We start from the raw sequence: 24,809 nt of genomic DNA, 5'->3' as shown, positions 1-24,809 counted from the left end.
AAAAAAAAACCGAAGCGTCAAACTGAGAGAAATGGCCAAACATAAGGGGCAAAATGTAATTTGAAAAAAAAATGAAACAAGAAAAAGTAGAATAAATATTCCATCCGTCCCAAAATAATAGTCTTTTTTGCAGAATCTAATTTTTTTATAGTACAATTATTACACTTTAAAAATATTAATTTTTCAAAATTATCCTTTGATAGTACATTTTTTTAGATATATCAATTATCATAATTATACTTTTTGCGTTGTTAATGAATTTTAAAAAATGACAAAATAAAAAATTTATATTATTTTGATTTTTGATTTTTGAAAAGCAATTAATATTTTCAAATAATAAAAAATGAAATAAAGAACTAATATTTTGAAATGAAAAAAATAAAATAAAATCAAGAGTCAAAACGACCAAAGTGTAATTTACCTCAAAAAGTTTGAATAAGAATCAACGTCGACAGCAGGATTCGAACCTGCGCAGGCAAAGCCCAACAGATTTCGAGTCTGTCTCCTTAACCACTCGGACATATCGACACAAGTGTTTTATTGTTAATCTAAAATATTATTTATTTAAGTCTATTGTTTTAGTTGAACAAACTTTGGGGCTTGTTTGGTTAAAAAATTTAGATTATTTCACTTTGAATCAATTAATTTAGGGTAAATTACAAATATACCCCCTAAGATTTGTTTAAAATATAAATTGCCTCCTGTAGTTTGGGAATTCTCAAATACCTCATTATCAAAAAAAAATTATTTAACAGAATTAACTGAAAAATTAAAATTTTTAACTATTCTCCTATACAATAATAAAATTATTTGAATTATTAATTGAAATAAAATTTTAGGGAGCTTTTTTGATAAATCCTTTTTCTAAGAGCTTTATTCCATCCAACCTATATTCTTTTTGACTATTCCATTAGTTCCTATTTGAGGTAAGAAGATCAAAATACCCTTTTCATCTACTTATGTTCTATTTAATCCACATTATTTTCTTATGTTTCAATAAGTCTTATGGGTGACATAATTACCAAAATACCCCAAATGTGAATGTTCACACCGTCAATGTGAGTGTTCTTATTTGAGGTAAGAAGACCAAAATATCCTTTTCATCTACTTATGTTCCATTTAGTCCACATAATTTTCTTATGTTTCAATAAGTCCTATGGATGACATAATTACCAAAATACCCCTAATGTGAATGTTCACATCCTATGGGTGACATAATTACCAAAATACCCCTAATGTGAATGTTCACATCGTCAATGTGAGTGTTCACACTGTCAATGTAAATATTCCTATTTGAGGTAAGAAGACCAAAATACCCTTTTCATCTACTTATGTTCCATTTAGTCCACATTATTTTCTTATGTTTCAATAAGTCCTATGGGTGACATAATTACCAAAATACCCCTAATGTGAATGTTCACATCGTCAATGTGAATGTTTACACCGTCAATGTGAATGTTCCTATTTGAGGTAAGAAGACCAAAATACCCTTTTCATCTACTTATGTTCCATTTAGTCCACGTTATTTTCTTATGTTTCAATAAGTCCTATGAGTGACATAATTATCAAAATACCCCTAATGTGAATGTTCACATCGTCAATGTGAATGTTCACACTGTCAATGTAAATGTTCACACCGTCAATGTGAATGTCCACACTGTCAATGTGAATGTTCCTATTTGAGGTAAGAAGACCAAAATACCCTTTTCATCTACTTATGTTCTATTTAGTCCACATTATTTTCTTATGTTTCAATAAGTCCTATGGGTGACATAATTACCAAAATACCCCTAATGTGAATGTTCACATCCTATGGGTGACATAATTACCAAAATACCCCTAATGTGAATGTTCACATCGTCAATGTAAATGTTCACACCGTCAATGTGAATGTTCATATCATTAATGTGTAGGGGCTCGGCCCAGCCCAGGCCGGGGCCAACCCATGTAAAGCCTTGTGGGTGCTTGCCAAAATTCGGGCCGGCCCACGGGCCAAAAAATTAGGCCTAGGCCCTAACCCTGGCACAAAAGTATTCAGGCTTTGGGTGCCCCGGTGGGTCGAGCCAAGGGGCTTGGGCCTAGACTTGGACTTGGGTGAGCCTCGCCATTTTTTTAAATTCTTTTTAATTTTTTCTCCCAAAATTTTATTATTTTTCACAAAAAAGACACCGGGCCTCGGGCCGAGCCTTAAATGAGCCTTATGCGGGCCGAGCTTCAAAGTGATGGCCCAGGTCCTAGCCCAAGCTATCGAGCTGGGTTCGGCCCCGGGCCCAAACGAGCTTGCTCCGGGTCGCGGGCCAATTTTACACTCTTATCAATGTGAATATTAACATATCAATGTGAATATTCACATTGTCAGCAGGTCGAACCCACTCCGGGTCGTTGGCTAATTTTACACTCTTATCAATGTTAATGTTAACATGTCAATGTGAATATTCACATTGTAAACGGGTTTGGCCGGGCCCGCGGGCGGGTTTCAGGCCGCCTATGGGCCACGACTCAATTTTACACTCCTATCAACGTGAATGTTAATATGTTAATGTGAATATTCACATTGTCAACGTGCCGGGCGGGGCCCGCCTCGGGCAGCCCACGGGTCGTGGGCAGGTTTCGGGCCGCGGGCCAGGTTTACACTTCTATAAATGTGAATGTTAATATGTCAATGTAAATATTCACATTGTAAACGGGCCGGGCCCGCGGGTGGGTTTCGGGCCGCCTACGAGCCGCGGGTCAATTTTACACTCTTATCAACGTGAATGTTAATATGTTAATGTGAATATTCACATTGTCAACGGGCCTGGCCGAGCTCGTCCCGGGCAGCCCACGGGCCTCGGGCGGGTTTCGGGCCGCGGGCCAATTTTACACTTCTATCAATGTGAATGTTAACATGTCAATGTGAATATTCACATTGTCAACGGACCAGGCCCGCCCCGGCTCGGGGGCGAGCTTTGAACCGCCCACGGGCCACGGGCCAATTTTACATTCTTACCAATGTGAATGTTAAAATATGAATATTTACAGCCCGTCCCGCCTCGAGCAACGGGCGGGCTTTGGGCCGCGGGCCAATTTTACATTCCTATCAATGTAAATGTTCACATTGTAAACGAGCCGGGTCGGACCCGCGGGCGGGTTTCGGGCTGCCTAAGGGCCGCGGGTCAATTTTACACTCCTATCAACGTGAATGTTAATATGTTAATGTGAATATTCACATTGTCAACGGGCCGGACCCGTCCCGGGCAGCCCACGGGCCACGAGCGGGTTTTGGGCCGCCCACGGGCCGCGGACCAATTTTCCACTTCTGTCAATGTAAATGTTAACATGTCAATGTGAATATTCACATTGTCAATGGACCGGGCCCGCCCCGGCCCGGGGGCGAACTTCGGGCCGCCCACGGGCCACGGGCCAATTTTACATTCTTACCAATGTGAATGTTAAAATATGAATATTTACATCATAAAATTGCTAACCGTTCAAAAAATATTTGTAAGGGTATCAAAATTAAATATAAGGGTATAAGAGTCTAAAAAAGTGTAAATCAAGAAAAAAGATTTTATGAAATAAAACTATACATACATGGGACTAAATGGGTTAAGAAATTTCTTATGGACTTTTTGAGTTAAAACACTTCTAAATGAGATTTATCAATAAAAATCCCAAAAATTTAACATCATTAAAAACTGTTAATTAAATTGATGATATTAAAAAACTTTAAAAGACATAATGTAATTTCCAGAACTACATGAGATATTTTATAATTTAAGTAAACCTTGAATATGTTTGTAATTTACTCATTAATTTTTTTAAGACTTACCTGTTTTAAGAGTGTTGATTATATTTCTTTTTGCACTCAACAACCCATTAGCACTTGAACCTTCGTAATTTTAATTTATTTTTTCTAGACTAGGTAATTCTATGTTAAAAAAAATTAAAAAAAGTTCATACATTTTGTATTACACTTACTTTCATACAGATTATATAATATTTAAAATTTCTTAACATTTGTCCTAAAAATACATATTATGTTTGAATCATGAATTTAGGAGAAAAATATATATATATATATATATATATATATATATATATATATATATATATTTCATTCATATTTCGTTCACCTCCTGCGTTCTGAATATCAACTTTTAATTTACAATAAATTATATCAAACAAGCCCATTGTAATTATGTTCGCAATCCCTTATTTTTTTTAAAATGTAAACACTGTTTCCACAACCAAAACAAAAAAATAAAATAAAATAAAAAATAAAAGACAACAATTTGATACTTTTGAACTTTTCATTATTTTATTTTTGAAAACACAAAAGAACACAAAGATGAAGACAAAACATACCAAACAGGTAAGTGAAAAAGTCCCTCCTATTTTACACAAGGAGTTGTTGGACCGCAAATTTGAAAAAAAAAAATTAAAATAAATAAAAGAAAGAAAAAAGTAAGCAATCAACCAAAACAACAGTTCTCTATAACCAGAACAATGGTAGGCAATTCGAACAACAATTGGAGACAGTTGGATGCAATTTTGCTTCTTTGCAAAGAGCAACCAACACAAGGTAATAAACCAAGCAACTGTACAGAAAACAGTAATGTCTAGCTTTACCCACAAAAAAATCAAACATAAAACACTAGTTCAGTGGGAAAAATAATAAAATAATAAATTGTCCGTGGATACTCGCAGGGCTATGGTGATGAAGCTCATATCAGCAAGTGTGATGATCGCATGAGTGTTCAGAGCAGGCAGCAGACGGTTGGACTGAAGATTATATATTGGTAGCGCATGACGTGATCCTTCACCAATCCTTCCTACAACATGGGAGAAAATGAATAACCAGTTGAGAAGAAACTGGGCGGTACTAACAAGATACAGTCCATAAAATGGAACATTTTAAAAACAAAAAAATGGCAGTAGTTGAAGCATAACAAGTACTTTGAAAAACATTAAAAGGTAAGGGGGACTAAAGACACCCTCATTTTTTTTACCTGAGGGCCTGGGGGGTGAACTTTATAATTTTACAGTTCTCATATATGAGTCTCGTCAAAATAATGCACTTACCCTCATCATTCCTGCTGGGATTCTCGTTAAATCATAACTTTCAAGCAAGTGAAGCAATGACGGCTACATTATTATTCTTCATAAACCATTCAAGAGGATAGGGATATGATGATTCAATGTGAAGATGCCAAACCATGATCCTCGAGCAGTTTTGTGGTAGGCATTCCATTTGGCTTTCATCCTCCACAACTTGTTCAATAAATGTGCTCACCTGAAATGCAAATTAACAAGGTCAATCATAAGATCCAATTAAAAGGGGTAATTTTGTCCTTTCTTGTGGATGAGCTTATTTTAGCTCCATCCGCCACCATTCCCATTATGGAAGGTGCTATTGTCATTTCAGCATAAAATGGTTTGTTATACTAACATCAATATCAGGACAAATTGAGAGGAGGGGCAAACTAACTTGAAAACCTCCATTGACTATATCGGGCAGCCTAATAGGTTCAACAGTGGGACGGTGCCATCTTTTTGGATCCCAAAGTATAGTGCTGTTGAAGGCAAATCCTGACATTTCAGCATGGAATCTCAGGAATCTTCTAGATCTAGTCACTTCATTTGTGTGCCACCCAATAACTTGAGTCCCATTACAAATTGGACCCTCCAGAAGAGCTCTACTATTGCTCTCCATTAGCTTGGCCACCATCCATGTTCCAAAACGCCTGCAGGTTGAAACATGTCTGTCAAGAAAAAATCTCACATGGATGGAGAATGACAACCAACATATAAGCACCTCGGAAAGTGCTTTTCAGAAAAGCTAAATTGCAGCTTATTTTTTAAACTGTTCTCAAATTTACCAAACAGCTGTTTAAGAGCTTTTGTTTTAAATAAGCCGTTAACACCCCTATTTAAGCAAAATGGAGCCCCAACCAGTCTACGAGCAACTGCTAAGAACAGATAATGCATGAAGGAAAACCGTTCAAGTACCAAAATGCCCCATTAGCCATTGCAGTAAGGAAACACCAAATGACTGCTAAGGGCAGATAATTGGGTAAATAAATCACTCGCAAAGGATAATAATTGATCTCTTGATATGTGAATGGCCACCACATAATGTCAAAGGTACCAATTACAGAAGCAAGCTACTTTGAACTCCTTTATTTTCTGATTTCTTAAATATTTTCAACCATCATTAAAGCAAAGGAAGACATGATAACCATCAACCAATCAGAAGACATGTTCTAGATAGAATATTAAAACAACTCAAAGATTAAAATAAATAAATTCCTTTGTGATTTAGGACAGCTTTAGGAAACTTGACTTAATGCTGCCTACAATACGCATAAATTTATCTTAAAAAAGTCAAATCCAATTTGAAAACAAGGATAAATTTATCTATCCCACAGCAAGAAATCAGTGCAAGTGTTTTATATAGAAAAAAAAACTAAAAACTTCTTACAGTGACGTTACTACAAAATAGTTAGATCTCAAAAAAGTCAACTCCAATTTATAAACAAGGGAAAATTTGTCTATCCCACAATATGAAATCAATGCAAGTATTTTCCACATCATTGCATGGAATAAATCCAAGTCCGAAACACAGTCACACTGAAAAGAGTCATGCCAAAGTGCATAGTAAAAAACATTTAAAACATTTTACTCCACAGTGTGAAAGAAATTCATCATGAGTCCTAGTAACACTCCAAGCCAGAGTATCCTCACTATGTTCTTTATATCAATTCAACCATGTAATTTTTTCAAACTACAGTCAACAAAATTAACAACCTTTTTAGAGTAAACTACCAATAAGTTTTAATAGTTGGACTTAATTTCCATTAAGTCCTATTGAAAATAAATCCTAATAAAATCATCACTAAAAATAATTTTTTATGACGATTTTTTGTCACGGTTTTTATAAATTGTCACTAAAACTTACAATTAGTAACATTTTTTTATGACAAATTTTTCAAACAGTCACTGAAAATTGAAAATTAGAATAGTGACATTTTTTTGTGACAATTTTCTTAAACTGTCGCTAAAACTTATAATTAGTGAAATTTTGTGTAACAATTTTCAAACTGTCGCTGAAAATTAACAATTAGTGACTTTTTTAATAGTGTTTGATGAACAACGTCATTAATTATCATAGGACCTATTGGACAAGAACCCCATCTATTAGGACCTACACGTAAGCTGTAACAACCCCGACCCATGATTAACGTTAATACATACTTAATTATGCCTAATAAGTAATTAAATCAAAATTTTGCATCATATGTTGCCTTATTTGTGTTTATATCTGTTTAACGTAAAAAAATCTGTTCATATTTTCGTTTCGGTTTGCGAATTGAAGGCCTTATCCCCATCCGATTCAGAAATTGATTTGATTTATGTGTTAATTAGAATTTTTAGAATTTTATGGTAGGTTTAATTAAAATTCAGTTCGGAACGAATTAATTAGAATAAATTATACTCATTTGATTAGTGGTAAACTTAATTAATTAAACTCTCTAACCAAACCTATATAAGGCTAGTTTGTGCACTAACTCTTTTGTTTTACACATTTTTGAGCCTATTCACACAAACAAACGTGAGAGAGAGTAAGAAAAGGGAGAGGTTGAGATTAAAACTAGGAGAGAAGAGAATTGCTAGGAATAATTGGAGAATTGAGAGGTGAACTTCTACACTTGTACAATTGAGACTCTAGGTAAGAATTCTAGTCTTTGGCTTTGTAATGAAGTTGATTAATGCATGGAACCAAGTGAATGAGGTGAATTCATAAGGGAATTGAGCTAGAATTGAAGAAGGTTAAGTAATTCCATACATGCATGCATATATCATAGCATCTTGAGTTTGGAATCAAAAAAATTTCACATGCATGTGTAATTCATGAAGTTTGGAGGTTGATCTCAAGGAATTTCAAGTTGCGTGTACTCATCCTACATGTGTTTTGAGAATTCATCTTGTGTTGCATCAATTTATACCACTTGATCATGTTTTGGAAGTTTTGGAGTCAAACCATTACATACATGGCATGTTTGTATATTTGAAGTTGGGATTTTGGTTAATTGACATACTTTTGGGCCTTGATTTTATGAAATGATTTTCAATTCTTTAAGTTTTTCAAGTTTAGACTTTTACACTTCCGCTCGAGCGACCTGAAGTCCGCTCGAGCGACCTGAAGTCCGCTCGAGCGTGAAATGCATGCTCCCAAAAGTTTGCATGTTTTGCAGACCGCTAGAGCGGCAAGAGTTGTGCTCAAGCGAGGTCATGAGTCTCACGCTCGAGAGAGAGTCGAGCGGCCATCGAGCGGAGATTTCACTTAACTAATACTTTTTCAAAGTTTACAGACCGCTCGAGCGGAAGAAGTTACACTCGAGCGTCCCCTCACATGTTTGCATGTCCGCTCGAGCAAGGGAAGTTGAGCTCAAGAGAGACTCCTATTTTCAACAATTTTTGTTAAATGTGTTCAAGTGCATTTTGGCATCCACATTGCATCCTAAGCACTCTCAGGCCATGATTAAGACTCAATAACAGGTTAAGATTTAGAAACGCATTAAGAATGAAATGAAAGAAGTTAATATTTCCAAGTGTGTAATTCAGTATGTGTTCGTTCTGTAACTATGTAGGTCAAGCGCCACTAGACGTCTGATTTGCCCATCCTATCTGTTTGCCTTGGAGCCATCTGTTAATCGTGAGTAATAACTCTGTAAAGTTATGTTTGACTTTAATTATTTTCTGATGATATGAAATGATTAATTTTCTAAAATGCTATGCTTTGTATAAATGAATGATTGTCCATATTTTGAAAAGTATTTGTGGCAACAATTCCATGGCTCAAGGGTGTTATTGGTTCCCGGTCCAGAAGTTCCTTTGTGGAACTGACAAGTTTTCTGTACCCAGCTGGAGGTTCCTTTGTGGAACTGACAAGTTTTTCGTACTCGGTCTGGAGGTTCCTTAATGGAACTGACAAGTTATCCATACCCAAGCGGAGGTTCCTATAAGGAACTGACAAGTATGACCCTTGATACTTTGTGTGTGATCTGTTATCGCTAACGGATGTAAGATTAAGTATGTATTCTAATTTCTGTTATTGACTTGTAAAAGAATGTGAATATAAATATGTTCAGTAATGAATTCTAATTTTTGACTCTGTGATGGATATCATCCATTAAAACTTTTTACTCCGTTATTTTTCATTAGGCTCCCGCTCACTATTTATTTTTATGTATGTAGGTGAACAGGCGCGTGACCAAGCCTAAGTTACTGCCTGGCAAGTTTTGGAGTTAGCTAGCCGTCATGCCTTCCGTGGAGGTTCCCTTTTGAGATCTGACCAAGGTTTGAGCCTTTGGGATTGTTGTACTTTCTGATGTTATGTTTAATCTGAACATGTTTTGAAAGTTCTGTATATGTGGCCCTGGCGACGTATGACTAATGCATTTTTGACGTCACATCTATATATGAATATAAGTTTGTTTCGAAAATTTATGTCCCATGTATGTCTGCACAGCTCTATGGACTATGTATATTTAGTATATTTGCTTCCGTAACCCTTATTTATATGTTATTCTGTTAAGAGACTTTTGGTAATTCAAGGATTACTAGCTGGTTACAACACTAAACCTATAGGGGCAGGTTTGGGTCGTGACATAAGCCCTCCACCTTTTTAAGGTGTCAAAGAGTAATTTCACCTAGTTAAAATTTTTGGCACGTCATTCCTCCCCTTTAAACCGATTGTAAAAAATGGCAGTAAGAATCTGACACTAACAGGACCTTTCTATCTAAACCAAAAGCATCTAATTCATGGTTTCAATCTATTGAAACTTCTTCCAAGGAGACACCTCTCTTTCCCACCATCATACAAGCATTATAAACCTTCTATTATGCCTCTTAAAGTCCATGGTAAAATCACCATCCTTGGGATTAGTGAGCCTGCATTGCACCTCTTTCTTAAAGTCCTATGCCAGACACTAAACCCTAACTCCGTGGGAGAGGTAGGTAGTATTTCCTATACATACTACAGATACTTAAACTCTTCCGAAGGCACAAAAGAAGCTTTTTAACAATTTTTGAATTAATCAACCACTATCTAATTGTTTCTCCACCTTCACGGATATACAACCTATTCAACCATGCTAATGCTTCTCTACAAGCAACTGGACTACCCTCCAAAGTCTTCTCTAGCATCAACTCACTTGTTTATGACATCATTATTAACACCATAAAATCTAAGCTCATCATCAAAAATAATGTTGGCATCTACAGCCTTGAATCACTCTTTTCATCTCATCCCCTAGAATAGGAAATAATACCCAAACCTAAAGAAATGCTTTAAGAGGAAAAAAACAGGAAAAGAAAGAAAATAATAGATACAAAACAGCACCTACAAGGCAAAAACAAGGACCTCCATAAATTCCAACTTGAGGAATCCCAAAGACACCGTTATATTCTCAAATTCCAAAGCTCTAATTGACACTATATATGCCATCCAACTTAAAGAGAACATTTCCAATCCTGAATTTTGCCATAACTCTAAATGTTAACAAAAAGTTCACCAACCCTCAAGGCATTTAACAAGTACAAACCACTTAACCAGGCACCTGTCTCAACACTTATTTTTGAAGCCAGCAAATCAGACAAATCCTGTAAACACTTAAGGGATTAATGATCTCAAGCTACTAGAGTCTATTGCCTCCGCTTTCTTTCATCACTTGCCTAATAAATGCAGAACTAAATATTTACTGATCTTTTTCTTGTAGGTTAATAAATGAACCTCTTAAATTACATCTTAATCACTCTAGAACTTCTTCCTTTTTTGATATATAGAAACGCTATCTAGCCTAAAACTTTGACCCCATTCCTCTCCCATAATCACATAAATTGGAGTTTTAAATGGTTTTTGACAGATTTTGTTTAATTTATAAACATGATTTAATATATATATTGTAGAAATTTAATGTATAAAGAGAAATAGAGAATTGTATTATTGATTGATATTGATGTTGATACAATGATTCATGATTCCTATATATAGAAGAGGGTGAGTGTGTAGTAGGTAAGGAGTAGGTGAAGTGGAGGTGGTAGTGGTGTAGTGGGTTAGGTTTAGTGGAGTAGGTGAGGTGGTAGTGGTGTAGTGGGTTAGGTTTAGTGGAGTAGGTTTAAGTGGGTGAAGTAGGTGGAGAGTAGGTGAATTTTAACAGCCCCCCGCAAACTCAAGGGGGATAGGAACTAACCAACTTGAGTTTGGAGAGAGTAACAAAATAAGAAAATACATAAAAATAAAAGAGGATAAGAGACACTGTATGGTCGTGTCAAACCATTGGTGAAGACACGGGATGGTGGTGTCATAACGTTGTAGAGGACACTGTATGGGGGTGTCATAACCATGTAGAGGACACTGTATGGTGGTGTCATAACGGTGTAGAGGACACTGGATGGCGGTGTCAGACCGATGTAGGAGACAGTTTATGGGGTCATGTCGGACCGTTGTAGCAGATACTGTGTGGGCGTGTCAGACCGATGTAGAAGACAGTTTATGGGGTCATGTCGGACCGATGTAGAAGACAGTTTACGGGGTCATGTCGGACCGTTGTAACAGACACTGTTGTGACAGTTTACGGAGTCTTGCTGGACCCTTGTAGAAACTAACCGGAATCAATGTCGGGACAGTTTACTGAGTCTTGTCGGACCCTTAAAAGGAGCTAACCGGAATCAATGTCGGGACAGTTTACAGAGTCTTGTCGGACCCTTAAAAGGAGCTAACCGGAATCAATGTCGGGACAGTTTACAGAGTCTTGTCGGACCCTTAAAAAGTCGCACCCTCAAAAGGTGTGCCCAATCTTTCAAAAGGCGTGCCATCAAAAGGCGTGCCCAATCCATAAAAAGGTGTGCCGGACAGATGTAGTAGGACAGTTTACGAGGTCATGCCGGACCGTTGTAGAAGACACTATATGAGTGTGTATATAGGCTGCCCAAAAGAGATACATGTAGATATATATATCGAGCCCTCAAAAATCGCGCCCTCAAAAGGCGCGCCCACTTTATCAAAAGATGTGCCCGACAGAAATCATCGAGCGGCGAGCCATCAAAAGGCGCGCCAGACACGCGGCGATGCACGTGACCGACAGAACGCGTGTCGGCCTCTTCGTCAGGGTCTTTATAAAGCGAAGCGGAGGCTGAGGCTTGGAAGTATAACAAACCAGTTGAAACCTCTGCATTCTCAGAGAGCTTGTCTCGAAGAGCTGCAAATCTTGAAACACTCTGTAACCAACCCTGTCTGATAGTACCAATCGGTAATCGCTGCTTCTCTGAAACACTCAGCAACCCAAAAAACATGGCCTCTTCTTCCCGTTCAGCTACCCAGAACATGGCCTCTTCTTCCCGTGGTCTGCTCACTCTCTTTCCCGACCTCAACGAGACAACAGGAGAGATACCTGGTGCGGTGGCCCGTGAACCTCAACCAAACACCTCTGGTTTTGCTCCGTTGAACTTTCCGATGCGGTCGGTGGAGCAAAAAATGGCAGTGCAAACGGATATTGAAGCTAATCAGTATACATTGAAGTCCTGTGTTGAAACTATGACTGCGGTCACAAACTTGTCGAACCGGCTGCAGAGTAGGACAAATGAGGTGCAGCAGTTAAACGCCCAACTGGCTCTGCTCCAACGCATGTATAAGGATGCGCGAGCAGAGATAAGTGTGCTAAAGGCAGAAAACAAGGAACTGAAGCGGAAGGCCACCGTTATGTTCCGATTTGGAGGGCCGCCATATACTGTAGTGGAGGAGCAGGGAGGAGGCAACTTGCTTGGTGGTCTAGGAAGCATGGAGGCTGGGCAGTCACGGGACAATCAAGAGAAAAGCAAAAAGAAGAGGCCCGCAGTAGAGTAGAGAAGAAAAATCCCACTGTGGGTGCGGTTGTTTTGTTTTTTGTTGGTTTGTTTTTTTTTTTTTTTTTTTTTTTTTTTTTTTTTGATGTAAAATGGTGATCGGGGTGAGTCCCGATATGAATAAAGCAAGTGTGTTTGGCAAACTCGAATGGTAGGTGTGGTAATGCAGAAAAATCAACTGGAATGAAATTTTTTTTTTTATTTTTTTTTATTTTTTGGTGAAAATAATAATAATAATAATAATAATAATAATAATAATAATATTGGTATCATGGAGTGGGCGGTGGTACAAAAATATTGTGTAGAAAAAGAGGGAGATGGTGGAAAATTATTGTTTAGACAGAGAGAAGGCATGTGAGGTGTAAAGTGGAGGACAAAATAAAAGAAAAAAAGGTGGGAAATGTGATGATTTCTGTCCCTTCGCACAAAAACAGTACCACTAAAAGATGTTGTGGCTGCAAAGCCTGAAAAACTCAATGCATCAGTGGTTGATGGCGGAGACAATTGGAGTGTGGGACAGAGACAGCTTCTGTGCTTGGGGAGAGTCATGCTGAAACACAGCAAGATTCTGTTTATGGACGAAGCAACGGCTTCTGTCGACTCCCAGACCGATGCTGTCATTCAGAAAATCATTCGCGAGGACTTTGTGTCGTGTACAATAATCAGCATAGCTCACAGAATACCCACAGTTATGGACTGTGACAAAGTGATGGTTATGGATGCTGGATGGGCAAGGGAATATGAAGCCCCATCTCAGTCGCTCGAGAGGCCTTCGTTATTAGCCCAGCAATACTCAGATTACTATGCATTTAGAGGCCATGAGGTGTACCAAACACCATTCAAGGAGGGGAAGAAAAGAGGGTCTGAGAAGCTTGATCAGAAGCAGGTTGACCATAGGAAGTCCATTGATGCATTTGGACAGAGGACTTCACAGTATAGAGGTGTCACAAGGCATAGATGGACCGGTAGATATGAAGCCCATCTATGGGACAACAGTTGTAAGAAAGTTGGAAGAGGCAGGAAAGTGAAGGTATGTGTACAAAATTCCAGCGGGCAGCGAAGGCAAGGTTGCCGGCCGGCTGCCCGCCGGTGAGAAAACAAAATACGGGCCTAAATCTTATGGCTCTGATACCATGTAGAAATTTAATGTATAAAGAGAAATAGAGAATTGTATTATTGATTGATATTGATGTTGATACAATGATTCATGATTCCTATATATAGAAGAGGGTGAGTGTGTAGTAGGTAAGGAGTAGGTGAAGTGGAGGTGGTAGTGGTGTAGTGGGTTAGGTTTAGTGGAGTAGGTGAGGTGGTAGTGGTGTAGTGGGTTAGGTTTAGTGGAGTAGGTTTAAGTGGGTGAAGTAGGTGGAGAGTAGGTGAATTTTAACAGCCCCCCGCAAACTCAAGGGGGATAGGAACTAACCAACTTGAGTTTGGAGAGAGTAACAAAATAAGAAAATACATAAAAATAAAAGAGGATAAGAGACACTGTATGGTCGTGTCAAACCATTGGTGAAGACACGGGATGGTGGTGTCATAACGTTGTAGAGGACACTGTATGGGGGTGTCATAACCATGTAGAGGACACTGTATGGTGGTGTCATAACGGTGTAGAGGACACTGGATGGCGGTGTCAGACCGATGTAGGAGACAGTTTATGGGGTCATGTCGGACCGTTGTAGCAGATACTGTGTGGGCGTGTCAGACCGATGTAGAAGACAGTTTATGGGGTCATGTCGGACCGATGTAGAAGACAGTTTACGGGGTCATGTCGGACCGTTGTAACAGACACTGTTGTGACAGTTTACGGAGTCTTGCTGGACCCTTGTAGAAACTAACCGGAATCAATGTCGGGACAGTTTACTGAGTCTTGTCGGACCCTTAAAAGGAGCTAACCGGAATCAATGTCGGGACAGTTTACAGAGTCTTGTCGGACCCTTAAAAGGAGCTAACCGGAATCAATGTCGGGACAGTTTACAGAGTATATATACTAACTTTCATATTATTTTTAAGTTGCTATCAAGAGAATTTCACATTTATTCTTTCAATATTTGGTGATTTCATGTATCATAACGCATTTAAGACTCCAAAAATAATTCAATTTATGTTATTTATATTTTTACTAACAGTTGTAGTGTTGTGTTGTGTTGTGTTGTGTTGTGTTGCAAACTAACTTTTGAATACATATCCCTATATCTTACGATTAAGGATTTATGTAGGTCCAACACCTGGCACCTGCCCATTCTAAATGTAACTTTAGTTTTTGTTATTTGATTGAATGTCTAGGACATATTGTTGTTAGCATATTATTGAACAGATTATGATAGTCTCATGGAAGTTAGTGAATTTTCAGATAGAGAAGATGCATTATGTGTGCACACTATGGACAACAAACCTAGTATCATGTTACTTTCAGCAAAGCAAGTTTGACATTATTAATTCTTTTCCATCTAAATAATGAGAATATATGGTAACTTGTTCTGTTGGAAGATAAAACCATTTGCAACTGCCCATATATTTTTCTGCATATCTAATTATCAACTATACATATAGCCATATACCTAAAGAAAGCATTTAATTACATAAATCAAATTCCCACAAGTGGTTGTGTTGTATAACACACAAGGACACACATAATTGCAGATCTCAACAGATTAACCAAAAAATTTCAGAAAAATGAAGGATGCTATAAGCCTGTCTATATGTATGCATCTCAGCATTAGAACTCTCTAGCAAATTAAATTCAAAGTATTCTGGAGGCTCAAAAGAAAGAAAAATAAAGACGTCTATGTCAGAGAAACTAAAATTCTCTAGCGGCTACGTCACACTCACATCTTAATCTTAATGTGTCATGTGGGGTCGCTTCAGAACTTAATTCAAATTAGAGTACAGCATTGAATACAGAAAGTTAATAGATTGCAGAAAAATCTATGCAGGATATGGAGCAATGACTTGATAAAAGAAAATACCTGATCTGCCTCATCTGTTCAAAGAGATCAACAGAGTAGATGTTATCATCATCTGCAAAGTAAACAATTCCATCAAGACGGTGTGTTTCAATGTGAGACAGCGCTACATTTCTTTGGTGCACAGCCCTATCTTTTATGTCAGTTAGGTTCTTATTGCACACAAGATGCCGGTACATAACACCACCATTTCTCCTCAATATGTCAGCTGTTTCTGGAGACTGAGAACCCATTTCCACAACTATCCACAACAACGGAGGTGGGATTAATTTTAATGTGTGTGCCAAGCGATTCAGATAATAGGCTTGAAATGGTCGAGCAAACGATGGGGTCACAATGATCAAAAGCTTATGAAACGTTGTGTTCATGTCTTGAGTGAGTGATTGAGCGACAAGGGTATCATCAAAAGTCCCATTTTGGAGCTCCAGTTTCATCTCATGTGGCACTAATGTAGCATTATCATTTACAGCTGAACTGTCCACCAATGGTGTCACATTTCTTGGCACAACATCAAACAACTGAACTTTTTCATAAGGCACAACCACCTTGAGGGATAAAGCCTGGTGTTCGGACATAAGATTCACAGATAAATTTATTGAAGCAAACGGGGTAAGCCCAAAGAAAACCCCAACCACGAAACATATGAAAAAAAGGATAAGAGACCTCCTCCAAACTTGCCCCTTTGGTTTTAGCCTTTCTAGGGGCCGAGATGATCTTCTTGAGAAAAGACCAAGTAACAACCCAACAGCTGGTGGGTAGTTCTGAGTACATGAAGAAGACTTTGACAAGGGTGAAGCAACTGAACAGGCTTCCCCATTTACTAATGATCCAGGTCGAGGCACTGGAGACATTGCCCTCCTAATGGAAGCCATCGAAACAAACACAGCACAAACTGATCTTCTCTAAACTCCAATTTCTTTCAACAAATGTCAAACATCACATATACCGCAAACAGCTAGCGAACATGTTTCTAAGTGCAGATAATTTTTTCACATTTGCATTCTAATTAATAAAAATTACCCGTCGATTTATGCACACGTCTCGCTGAAAACCACATCAGAAAAATGTAACCAATTCAATAGGGTATATTATCAGCTTCTCCTTATAGAAAACTCATAAAACCAGTATAAACAATGAAACACTATCAGTGCTAAAAGACTATCATTTAACTTTGGGACAAAACACCATCATTGTTGAGGCGTTCTCATCTTTCTCAGAGACATCCCCTTTTAACTTGGGTCAACCCAACATTGCAGACCATCAGTTCTCTTCAATATTCTTCTCACATATACATCCTCAAACAGAACCACAACCAGAAATTCATGCCAAAATGTAACTTTCTCTAGCAATCTCAGCAATGTGAAGAGAATCTATGAACATGTAATGAAGTTCTTGATCTGAACAAGTAAGGACTATTGAATCTCAACTGAAATCAATCAAAACCCCAATACTCAACAAATAAATCCCAGAAAAAATTCAGCTCATACCCACCAAAGAAAAAAGAGATTTCGAGCTCAAATAATGAAAAACTTGTACACATAACAAATGGGTTACCTCATTTTGGTAAAATTAGAAATGGGTCTTCGATCTCTTGAACCCATATTGGGAGAAAAGTCAAATGAAGATGAAAAAGACATGGAAGAGTGAGCTTGAAAGTGGAAATCCTAATCTCTCTGCTTGAACACCCAATCACTGTTGGCTAGTGTGTGTCTGGGATTGACTTGGGGGTTTTCATATTAGGCAGGCAGTGACTTTTTTTTTTTTTTTTTTGGGTAAAGATAGAAGGTTAATTTGTCATTAAAGTTAAATCACAATTTAAAAGACTGTCGCTATTCTATAACTTGGATTCCGATGCTATACATATTAATTGATGTATTAATATAATTATGATATGATCATTTTAAAATTATGATCTTATTTATTATATAAATTATAAAGATTTAAAACTGTTACATTATTTATAAAAACATTAATTAATATATTGATACATATATGTTGGCTACATATTTTGTAGGGAGCCAATCACGGTTCAACACGTGGCAGGTTGAAGATAATACGGGAAGACAATTCCAACCTTCGATCGTGATCGTACACGTGACAATTAATATTGGATTTTATAAGATCTGCGCAGTACTGGATCAGTAAAGAGATGCAAAATGATGTGGGTTCAACGATTACTCACATTTAAATTCAAAATCAGGAGGGAAGCCTAACTGCAGGTATTGGCATAGTGGAGCTAACTATAAGGCAACATGATCAACGACAATGGAAGAGCGTTTCGACAGTTAGAAGTACAGTTCGATGGTTATCCTTGAGAAGTATAAATAGCAGAGAAGGCCCCAAAAAAGCCCCAGACTAAGATCCAAAAAACCAGTTTTATCTACTTTATTTCCTTTCCAGTTTTACATTTCCTGTTCTTTGCATTTCTGTACTTTAAAATTCCTGCACTGCATTTCGTTCATAAGAGTAGTTTCAAGTAGATTGTTCCTGTAAACCTCTACGAGGCTGAATTGGATCATTGTAAGTCTTTCGTTTTACTTAATGAAATACTGCAATTGTTCTTCATTTAATCATTGTCAGTTTATTCTTTCTAAGCAAAGCCACCAGTAAAAGTCCTCTTCATTGAGGCTGAAAGAACTAAAACACAATTGTCTGATAATTGGTTGGCAATTAAATTTCTGTAAGGACTGATTGATCCTTGTTGGCACGCTCAAAATTACTGTAATAACCCTTGAAAGCCAAAAAGCGAACATATATTTTTGGCACACTCGGTGAGACTGATTGAAATGGCTAGACGTAGGAGACAAGAAGAAAATGAATGTTTGAAATAAGGCATGGAAGGAGAGGTAGAAATGTCTAATCCAGAGGATAATGTGATAACACATCCTGTGGAAACACCCATTTTATCAGAACCTATGGTCAAACAGACCAGCACTTCGGAACAAGCATCACATGTTCATAATATTAGACGAGGCCAAGGAATTGGACCATCTACTGTTCCATCTACTCAGCCAATGAATCCATTGGGTGGCCTAATAGATGTCATGGGACAACAGTTAATGAACACAATGGAAAGGTGGGCAACATCCTTTTTGGATTGAATGAATACTTATCAACCAACTAATGCAAGGCATATAGAGGAAAATTCAAATGCCCTTCAGCAAAGATTGGCTAGAGATAAACAACCTATGCAGAGTAATGGGCATACTAATGGTCAAACTAGTAACAAAAACCTTGAAAGACCACCACCTCAGTCTTGGTATGAGCCTCTTTCGAGGCCTATGGCAAATCAAAATGCTTCATTACTTAACAGTGAAACCATACAAATTGGTGGAACTGACCTAACATAGGATAATGGTGTAAAGATGGTTCCAAATCCCATGTTCGAAGCCATACCTGGCATGAGGGGTTCATTAATCCTTTGTTCGAATTTATACCCGGGGGGTTGGAAGGTTTTCCTACAACTGGAAGAGACACAACACCTGTTCTAGCACCTTTCGCAAGTCCTTTTGTAGGACAGGTTCAAAGGGGTCACTCATATCCCCAACAGCAACCAGCACCACAGGGACAACCAGTCCCAAACATACTACCCTATGGACCAAGAGGACCCCAGACACAAGGTTGTCTACCAAATCCTGTGTTTGTTCCTCCGGTAGTGGTTCAACAAGCACAAAATATGGTCCCTAGGGACCAAATTGTTGATATTATTAGAGAGATATGTGGGCCAATGGCTCGGGGGGTTCAAACTCCTGTGTACAAGAAGCCATATCCATAATGGGTAGATAGGGTACATGAATACCCAAGGGGGTTTAGAATACCCGACTTTGCTATTTTTTATGGGAATGGAAACTAGTCAACGGTTGAACATATTGTTAGGTTCGCTGCTCAGTGTGGTGAATTTACGAACAATGACTATATAAAGTTAAGATTGTTCCCAAACTCTCTAACTGGGACAGCATTTGTATGGTATATTAACCTTACACCTAGCTCTATCCAAACTTGGCAACAAATGGAAGAGGCATTTCATGCCCAATTCTTTTAAATAGGGCCAGAGGTTTCCATGGCAGACTTGGCAAGATTGAGTCAAAGGCCTGATGAGAAGGCTACTCAGTTTATTGCCAGATTTAAAAGAGCACGAAATAAATGTAGAATCATCTTACCAGAGCTTGAATTTGTGAGATTGGCTCAAAATGGTCTGGAGTTTAGGCTTCGAAAGAAGTTTGACTCAATTGAGTTTAGAGACTTAATAGAATTAACCTATAAAGTATCTAGGTATGAAGCATTACTAGAAGAAGAGCAAGATCGAAGTAATGCATCATACAAGACGTATTATAGAGATCCTAACTATGAAATTGATGCAGCAGAGATTGTAGGGAAAGAACCTATGATTTGTGAGGCATCAATTCATAAAGACATAACAATTGATTAGCAGTTTAAAAAGAAAGACCTTCATAGGAAATACTCTTTTAACTTAACAAAGGCAGATGACATTTTTGATCGTTTGCTTGCTGCAAATTTCCTGAAGTTACCAAAAGAAGTCAAAATTCCGTCTCCAGAGGAACTTAAAGGAAAAGTGTATTGTAAATGGCATAATTCTTGGTCTCACTCAACTAAAAACAGCATTATTTTTCGAGACAGGATCCAAGAGCAGATTCGAAATGGGAGTTTAAAATTCCCAGCTAAAGCATAAAAGGCCATGGGGATTGATTCTAATCCATTCCCAGAAATTGGAGAGGTGCCAACCAATGTTATTATGCCAAACTTCCAGAACTTGTCCTTGAAAGAATTGGAAGAAGTCAATGTACAGATGCATGTTGCCAGCCAGACAACTGTCAAGAAAGACACTGGAAATCTACCAACTATTGGACAAGGTTTTTCAGACTAGAGGGAAGACTCTGATGAAAAAGCATTGGATGGCGATTCTTTAGAAGCAGCTGTCTTGCAAAGAATGTGTCCCAGATGCAGGCTAAGCTACAAGTGGTTGAAAGGGCTTCCAATTGATGGGAAACAATATTACAAGGATGTGCAGAGGCGTCCTAAACCAACCAGTGCTTATAACAAAAGGCTATATCCAACTAGTATTAGGCAGCAACCATTAATGGTTGAGCTAACAGCTGCTAGAATGCATTCTAAAGGCAAGACGCCTTTATATGAGTCCAAACCACCTAATTATTATAGAATGGAGAGCAGTCATCCTAAAAGGAGACTGGAGAAGGGTTCAGTTTATGGGATCAAAGCTAGAGATTGGCCTCCTAGACCAGTCTCACATAGGACGGAAAGTGGCCACCTTCATCAAAGGTCTGAGTTAGGCTCAAAACAGGGAGTCAGGGCCAAGCAATGGCCTTCACAGCCAGCTTCGAAGATGGCTTCGAAGGAAGAAAAAAACAGTTCAACAGTTGGTGTGACAACCCTCACCACTGATTAGTGCTAATCTATGATTAAGAATGTTAACTAACTGATTGATTGAAATTCTGAACATATTGATTGCGTGTATTAGTTTAAATGCATGTCTATCTGTTTGACTGCTAAACTATCTGTTCATGTATTATGTTTAAACTGTGAATTGAAGGCCTTATCGGCGGCCAAATCTGAAATTGATTAATGTTTTATGCTAATTGGAATTTATGTGATTTTATGGTATATTTAATTAAAATGTGATTTGGTATGATTAAATTAGATTAAATAGTATTAAATTACACTAGTTATGTTCATTACCCTTTTGCTATCTAGTGGGCCACTTCACCAAATGTTGTTTGAAGCTTAGTCTTGCATCATTCCTCATTTCCTCCAAAACCAAAACGTAAGAGAGCTAGAGTGTTGGAGAAATTGGGTTCAACTAGAAACCTTGCTTGAATTTAGAAGACTTGAAGAGGAGATTGCAAAATTAGACTCTCACACTTGAAATTGAAGACCTAAGGTAGGATATTCATCATTTGATTTATGAATTTAAGTTGTGACTTGCATGGTTCATGCTAATTTTGAAGTCCAGAGCCAAGATATGGCTTAAATTGTTGAATTGATGCTTGTATCACGCATGCATGTTCATATTGTTGAGTTTTGAAGTTGTTTCATGAGGATTTCTTCATGCATGTTCATATTTTTGGTCTTGATCCATGAACTCACCATGTTTTGAAGTTAAACATTGCATTTGATCTTGTTTTGTAGCATTGGAGTTCCTAGGAACCCATGCATGTGTTGAATTTGCATTGTTCTTCATGTTCATGGAAATTTCTTTGAAATTTGTGTTCAATTGAACTACCCTTGGGCTTTGATTTCTCAAATTGATCTTTGAAACATGTCATATTATGAGTTTACAAGTGTTTTCCAGAAAATTAGCCCAAAATGATAGAATTTGATGCTTTGAAGTTGAGTTTTGTATTTGAGGTTCAAATCTGGAAATTCCAGATTTTGGTCTCACACTCGAGCGGGGAACTCCACACTCGAGCCTACACACTGAGTTCATGCAGTCCGCTCGAGCGGGAAAAGTGACGCTCGAGCCGGAAATGCATGTATCTAGTACTTTGCCCATGTTTACAGTCTGCTCGAGCGAGGGAATGCACACTCAAGCGAGGACTTGTGTCTCACACTCGAGCAGGGATCGAGCGTCCGTCGAGCGTGAATTGCATGCATCTAGTACTTTTGCATGATTTTACAGTCCGCACGAGCGGGGGAAACCACGCTTGAGCGGAGCTCCTTTGTTCTGCATGCCGCTCGAGCGTAGAAAGCCACGCTCGAGCGTGGACCCCTGTTTCAGCAAATTTTGAAAAGTGTTTTTAAGTGCATCTTTACATCCTCATTCTATCCTAGGCATTCCTAGGCCTAGTTTAAGGCATTTTAATAAGGATATTAATGTAGAACCACACCAAGGCAAATTATAGATTAAGTTATTAGTTTCCCAACTGTGTAGCTTAGTGTGTGTTCGTTCTGTAACTGTGCAGGGTTGGCATCCGAGGACGCTCTAGCTGCTTATAGCCCAGGGCTCTGTGAGTAACAATGTTGTAAAGATATGTTCAATTGAGATTATTTTCTGAACAAATGACTGTACTGCTTTATGAAATGACACTGTTTACTGAATGAATATTTGTCCTATTTGTGAACTGTATTCGTGGCATCCATAGCAATTTGCTGTTACTGTACTGTACTGCTACTGTCACAGAGATCTCTGTCGGTTCCCATGTTGGAACCACTACTGTTTACTGATATGATGGCCATCAACTGACTGTTCGGTCTGTTAAGACCTACTGTACTGTTTTGCTATTGGATGTACCACATATGACTATTATAGTTTCTGAATAACTGTTATGGCATGAAATATGAGCCACAAACTGAATGACTGATATACTGACAACTGACTATTTTCAATACAGAAAGGACATTCATTCCTAACCTCTTTACGCATATGTTATTCACTGGGCTTTAGCTCACTGCTCATATATATATGTAGGTGTTCAGGCACCGGACCGTTGCTAGAAGCGTCAGGCTAAGCCCTTGTTTTGTCAAGCCAACCTTTATGCCTCACTTCGAGGTTCTAGATCTGTTCAAGCTAAGGTTGCTTTTGGGGTGTCTCAGATTCACCCTTTCTGTCTCTGTCATGTATAGACTGAATGATATTTGTACTGTACTGTTATGGTGGGGATTTGGTCCCTAACCTGAATGCCTGTAAATGATGTATGTATATACTGTTTTTGTTTTGAATGTGAACATGTTATGAAAAGTCTTTTTGCATACAGACTGTCATACCTCATTGGACATCTTTTAATTACTGTTTTGGCTTCTGACAGCCCCTATACTCTGTATTACTGTTTTACTATTAAGCAAGCCTTCGGTAATCTCGGATTACTGGCCGGTTATGGTGCTAAACCCATAGGGGCGGGTTTGGGTCGTGACAGTTGGGCCAATAGGTTCGTGGGTACCTGGAGTTCCAGATTGATTTGTCATGCAGAACAAACCTAGGGAGATGTCTACCCAAAGAAATGTTGTTGGAAACCAAGGTAGGATGATCAAACCTCCTTTGGTGGCTCCAAACAATTAGGTATTGCTTAAGCACCCAAAAACAAAATAACCAAATATGGTCCCAGTGATTTCTAGATCCCAAAGAAGGAAGATCCAACGAAGGTACACTCAGTACCAGAAGGATCTGAAAGAAGGCGGAGAAAGCTCTTCATTGGTTCAGCTAAAGAGCTAGGCAGAAGGAGAAAAAGATTCAAAGTCAGACTATAATCTAAAATCGACTCTTCCAGACAAAAGGAGTTGTAGCAGGGAGCAGTTGGCCAAAGTTCATTATGAACTAAAGGCCAAGGAAAGATCCAGCTTGGCAGGATTGGAAAAAGCTTTGATGGAAAGTGATAGTGAGATAGAAGATGGAGTCGTCCCAGGCCAAAGGAAGGGGATGGTTGAGGAAGAAATGTTTGAAGCCTTTATGGCTGAACAAACATTTTTGGTCGAAAAACCAATAGAAACAAACCATTTGAAGGAAGTTACTAATATAGAAGTGCCAGAATGCAGCATGAAGGACGCTTCCAAAGTAATTGAACAAGTTTACCAAAAGGGAAAGCAGGTACAGCCAGTCGTCCAATTTAGCTCGTTTCTTTCGGTGTCAGTGAATATGGTGCTTATATTACCACAGGAGTTTCAAGTTGAAGATGAAAACCAAGGTCAGGAGATTGACCCAATTCCAGTCTCCAGTGAAGACTCATAAGTAAGTATGGTGCAAGACGAATCTGAAGTAGCCATACCAATGGAAACTGAAGACGAGAGTGAGGAAAAGGTAAATATTAACCTCTCATACCCTTTTGAGTATCCCACGACGTCCATGACACATCATGTCAAACCCTTGTATATCAAGGCCTTCTTCGATGGAATATAGATGAATCGGATGCTGGTGGATAACGGGGCAACAGTAAATCTGCTTCCAAAATCTTCGTTGAAGAAACTAGGAAAGAAGAACCCCAAACT

General features: G+C 38.3%; 1 protein-coding gene and 1 non-coding gene across 2 annotated transcripts; both read right to left on the bottom strand.

Moving 5' to 3' along the window:
• Window positions 1-446: 446 nt before the first annotated feature.
• TRNAS-CGA (transfer RNA serine (anticodon CGA)) lies at window positions 447-528 on the bottom strand. Its single transcript has one exon. It is a non-coding gene; the product is annotated as a tRNA-Ser (tRNA).
• Window positions 529-4,460: 3,932 nt separating this feature from the next.
• On the bottom strand, window positions 4,461-17,602 carry LOC114321805 (putative beta-1,4-xylosyltransferase IRX9H). Its single transcript, XM_082901687.1, has 5 exons — window positions 17,409-17,602; window positions 15,858-17,280; window positions 5,471-5,726; window positions 5,065-5,275; window positions 4,461-4,814 (listed from the first exon to the last, which is right to left on the bottom strand). Exons 2-4 carry the CDS (start codon window positions 16,724-16,726, stop codon window positions 5,105-5,107), a joined length of 1,296 nt encoding a protein of 431 aa, XP_082757813.1. The 5' UTR covers window positions 16,727-17,280; window positions 17,409-17,602; the 3' UTR covers window positions 4,461-4,814; window positions 5,065-5,104.
• Between the last annotated feature and the right edge of the window lie 7,207 nt (window positions 17,603-24,809).

The sequence above is a fragment of the Camellia sinensis genome, chromosome 13, assembly GCF_055761805.1.
Source record: "Camellia sinensis isolate YWXY chromosome 13, ASM5576180v1, whole genome shotgun sequence".
In the NCBI taxonomy this organism is placed as follows: Eukaryota; Viridiplantae; Streptophyta; class Magnoliopsida; order Ericales; family Theaceae; genus Camellia; species Camellia sinensis.
This window is presented reverse-complemented; position numbering and strand designations above follow the sequence as displayed.

Coding starts and splice junctions, on each gene's coding strand:
- LOC114321805 (XM_082901687.1), bottom strand. CDS start 16,726: ATGGCTTCCATTAGGAGGGCAATGTCTCCAGTGCCTCGACCTGGATCA. Junction 5,727..15,857: donor GAACAGATGAGGCAGATCAG/GTATTTTCTTTT, acceptor TTCAACCTGCAG/GCGTTTTGGAACATGGATGG. Junction 5,276..5,470: donor TAGTCAATGGAGGTTTTCAA/GTTAGTTTGCCC, acceptor TTTGCATTTCAG/GTGAGCACATTTATTGAACA.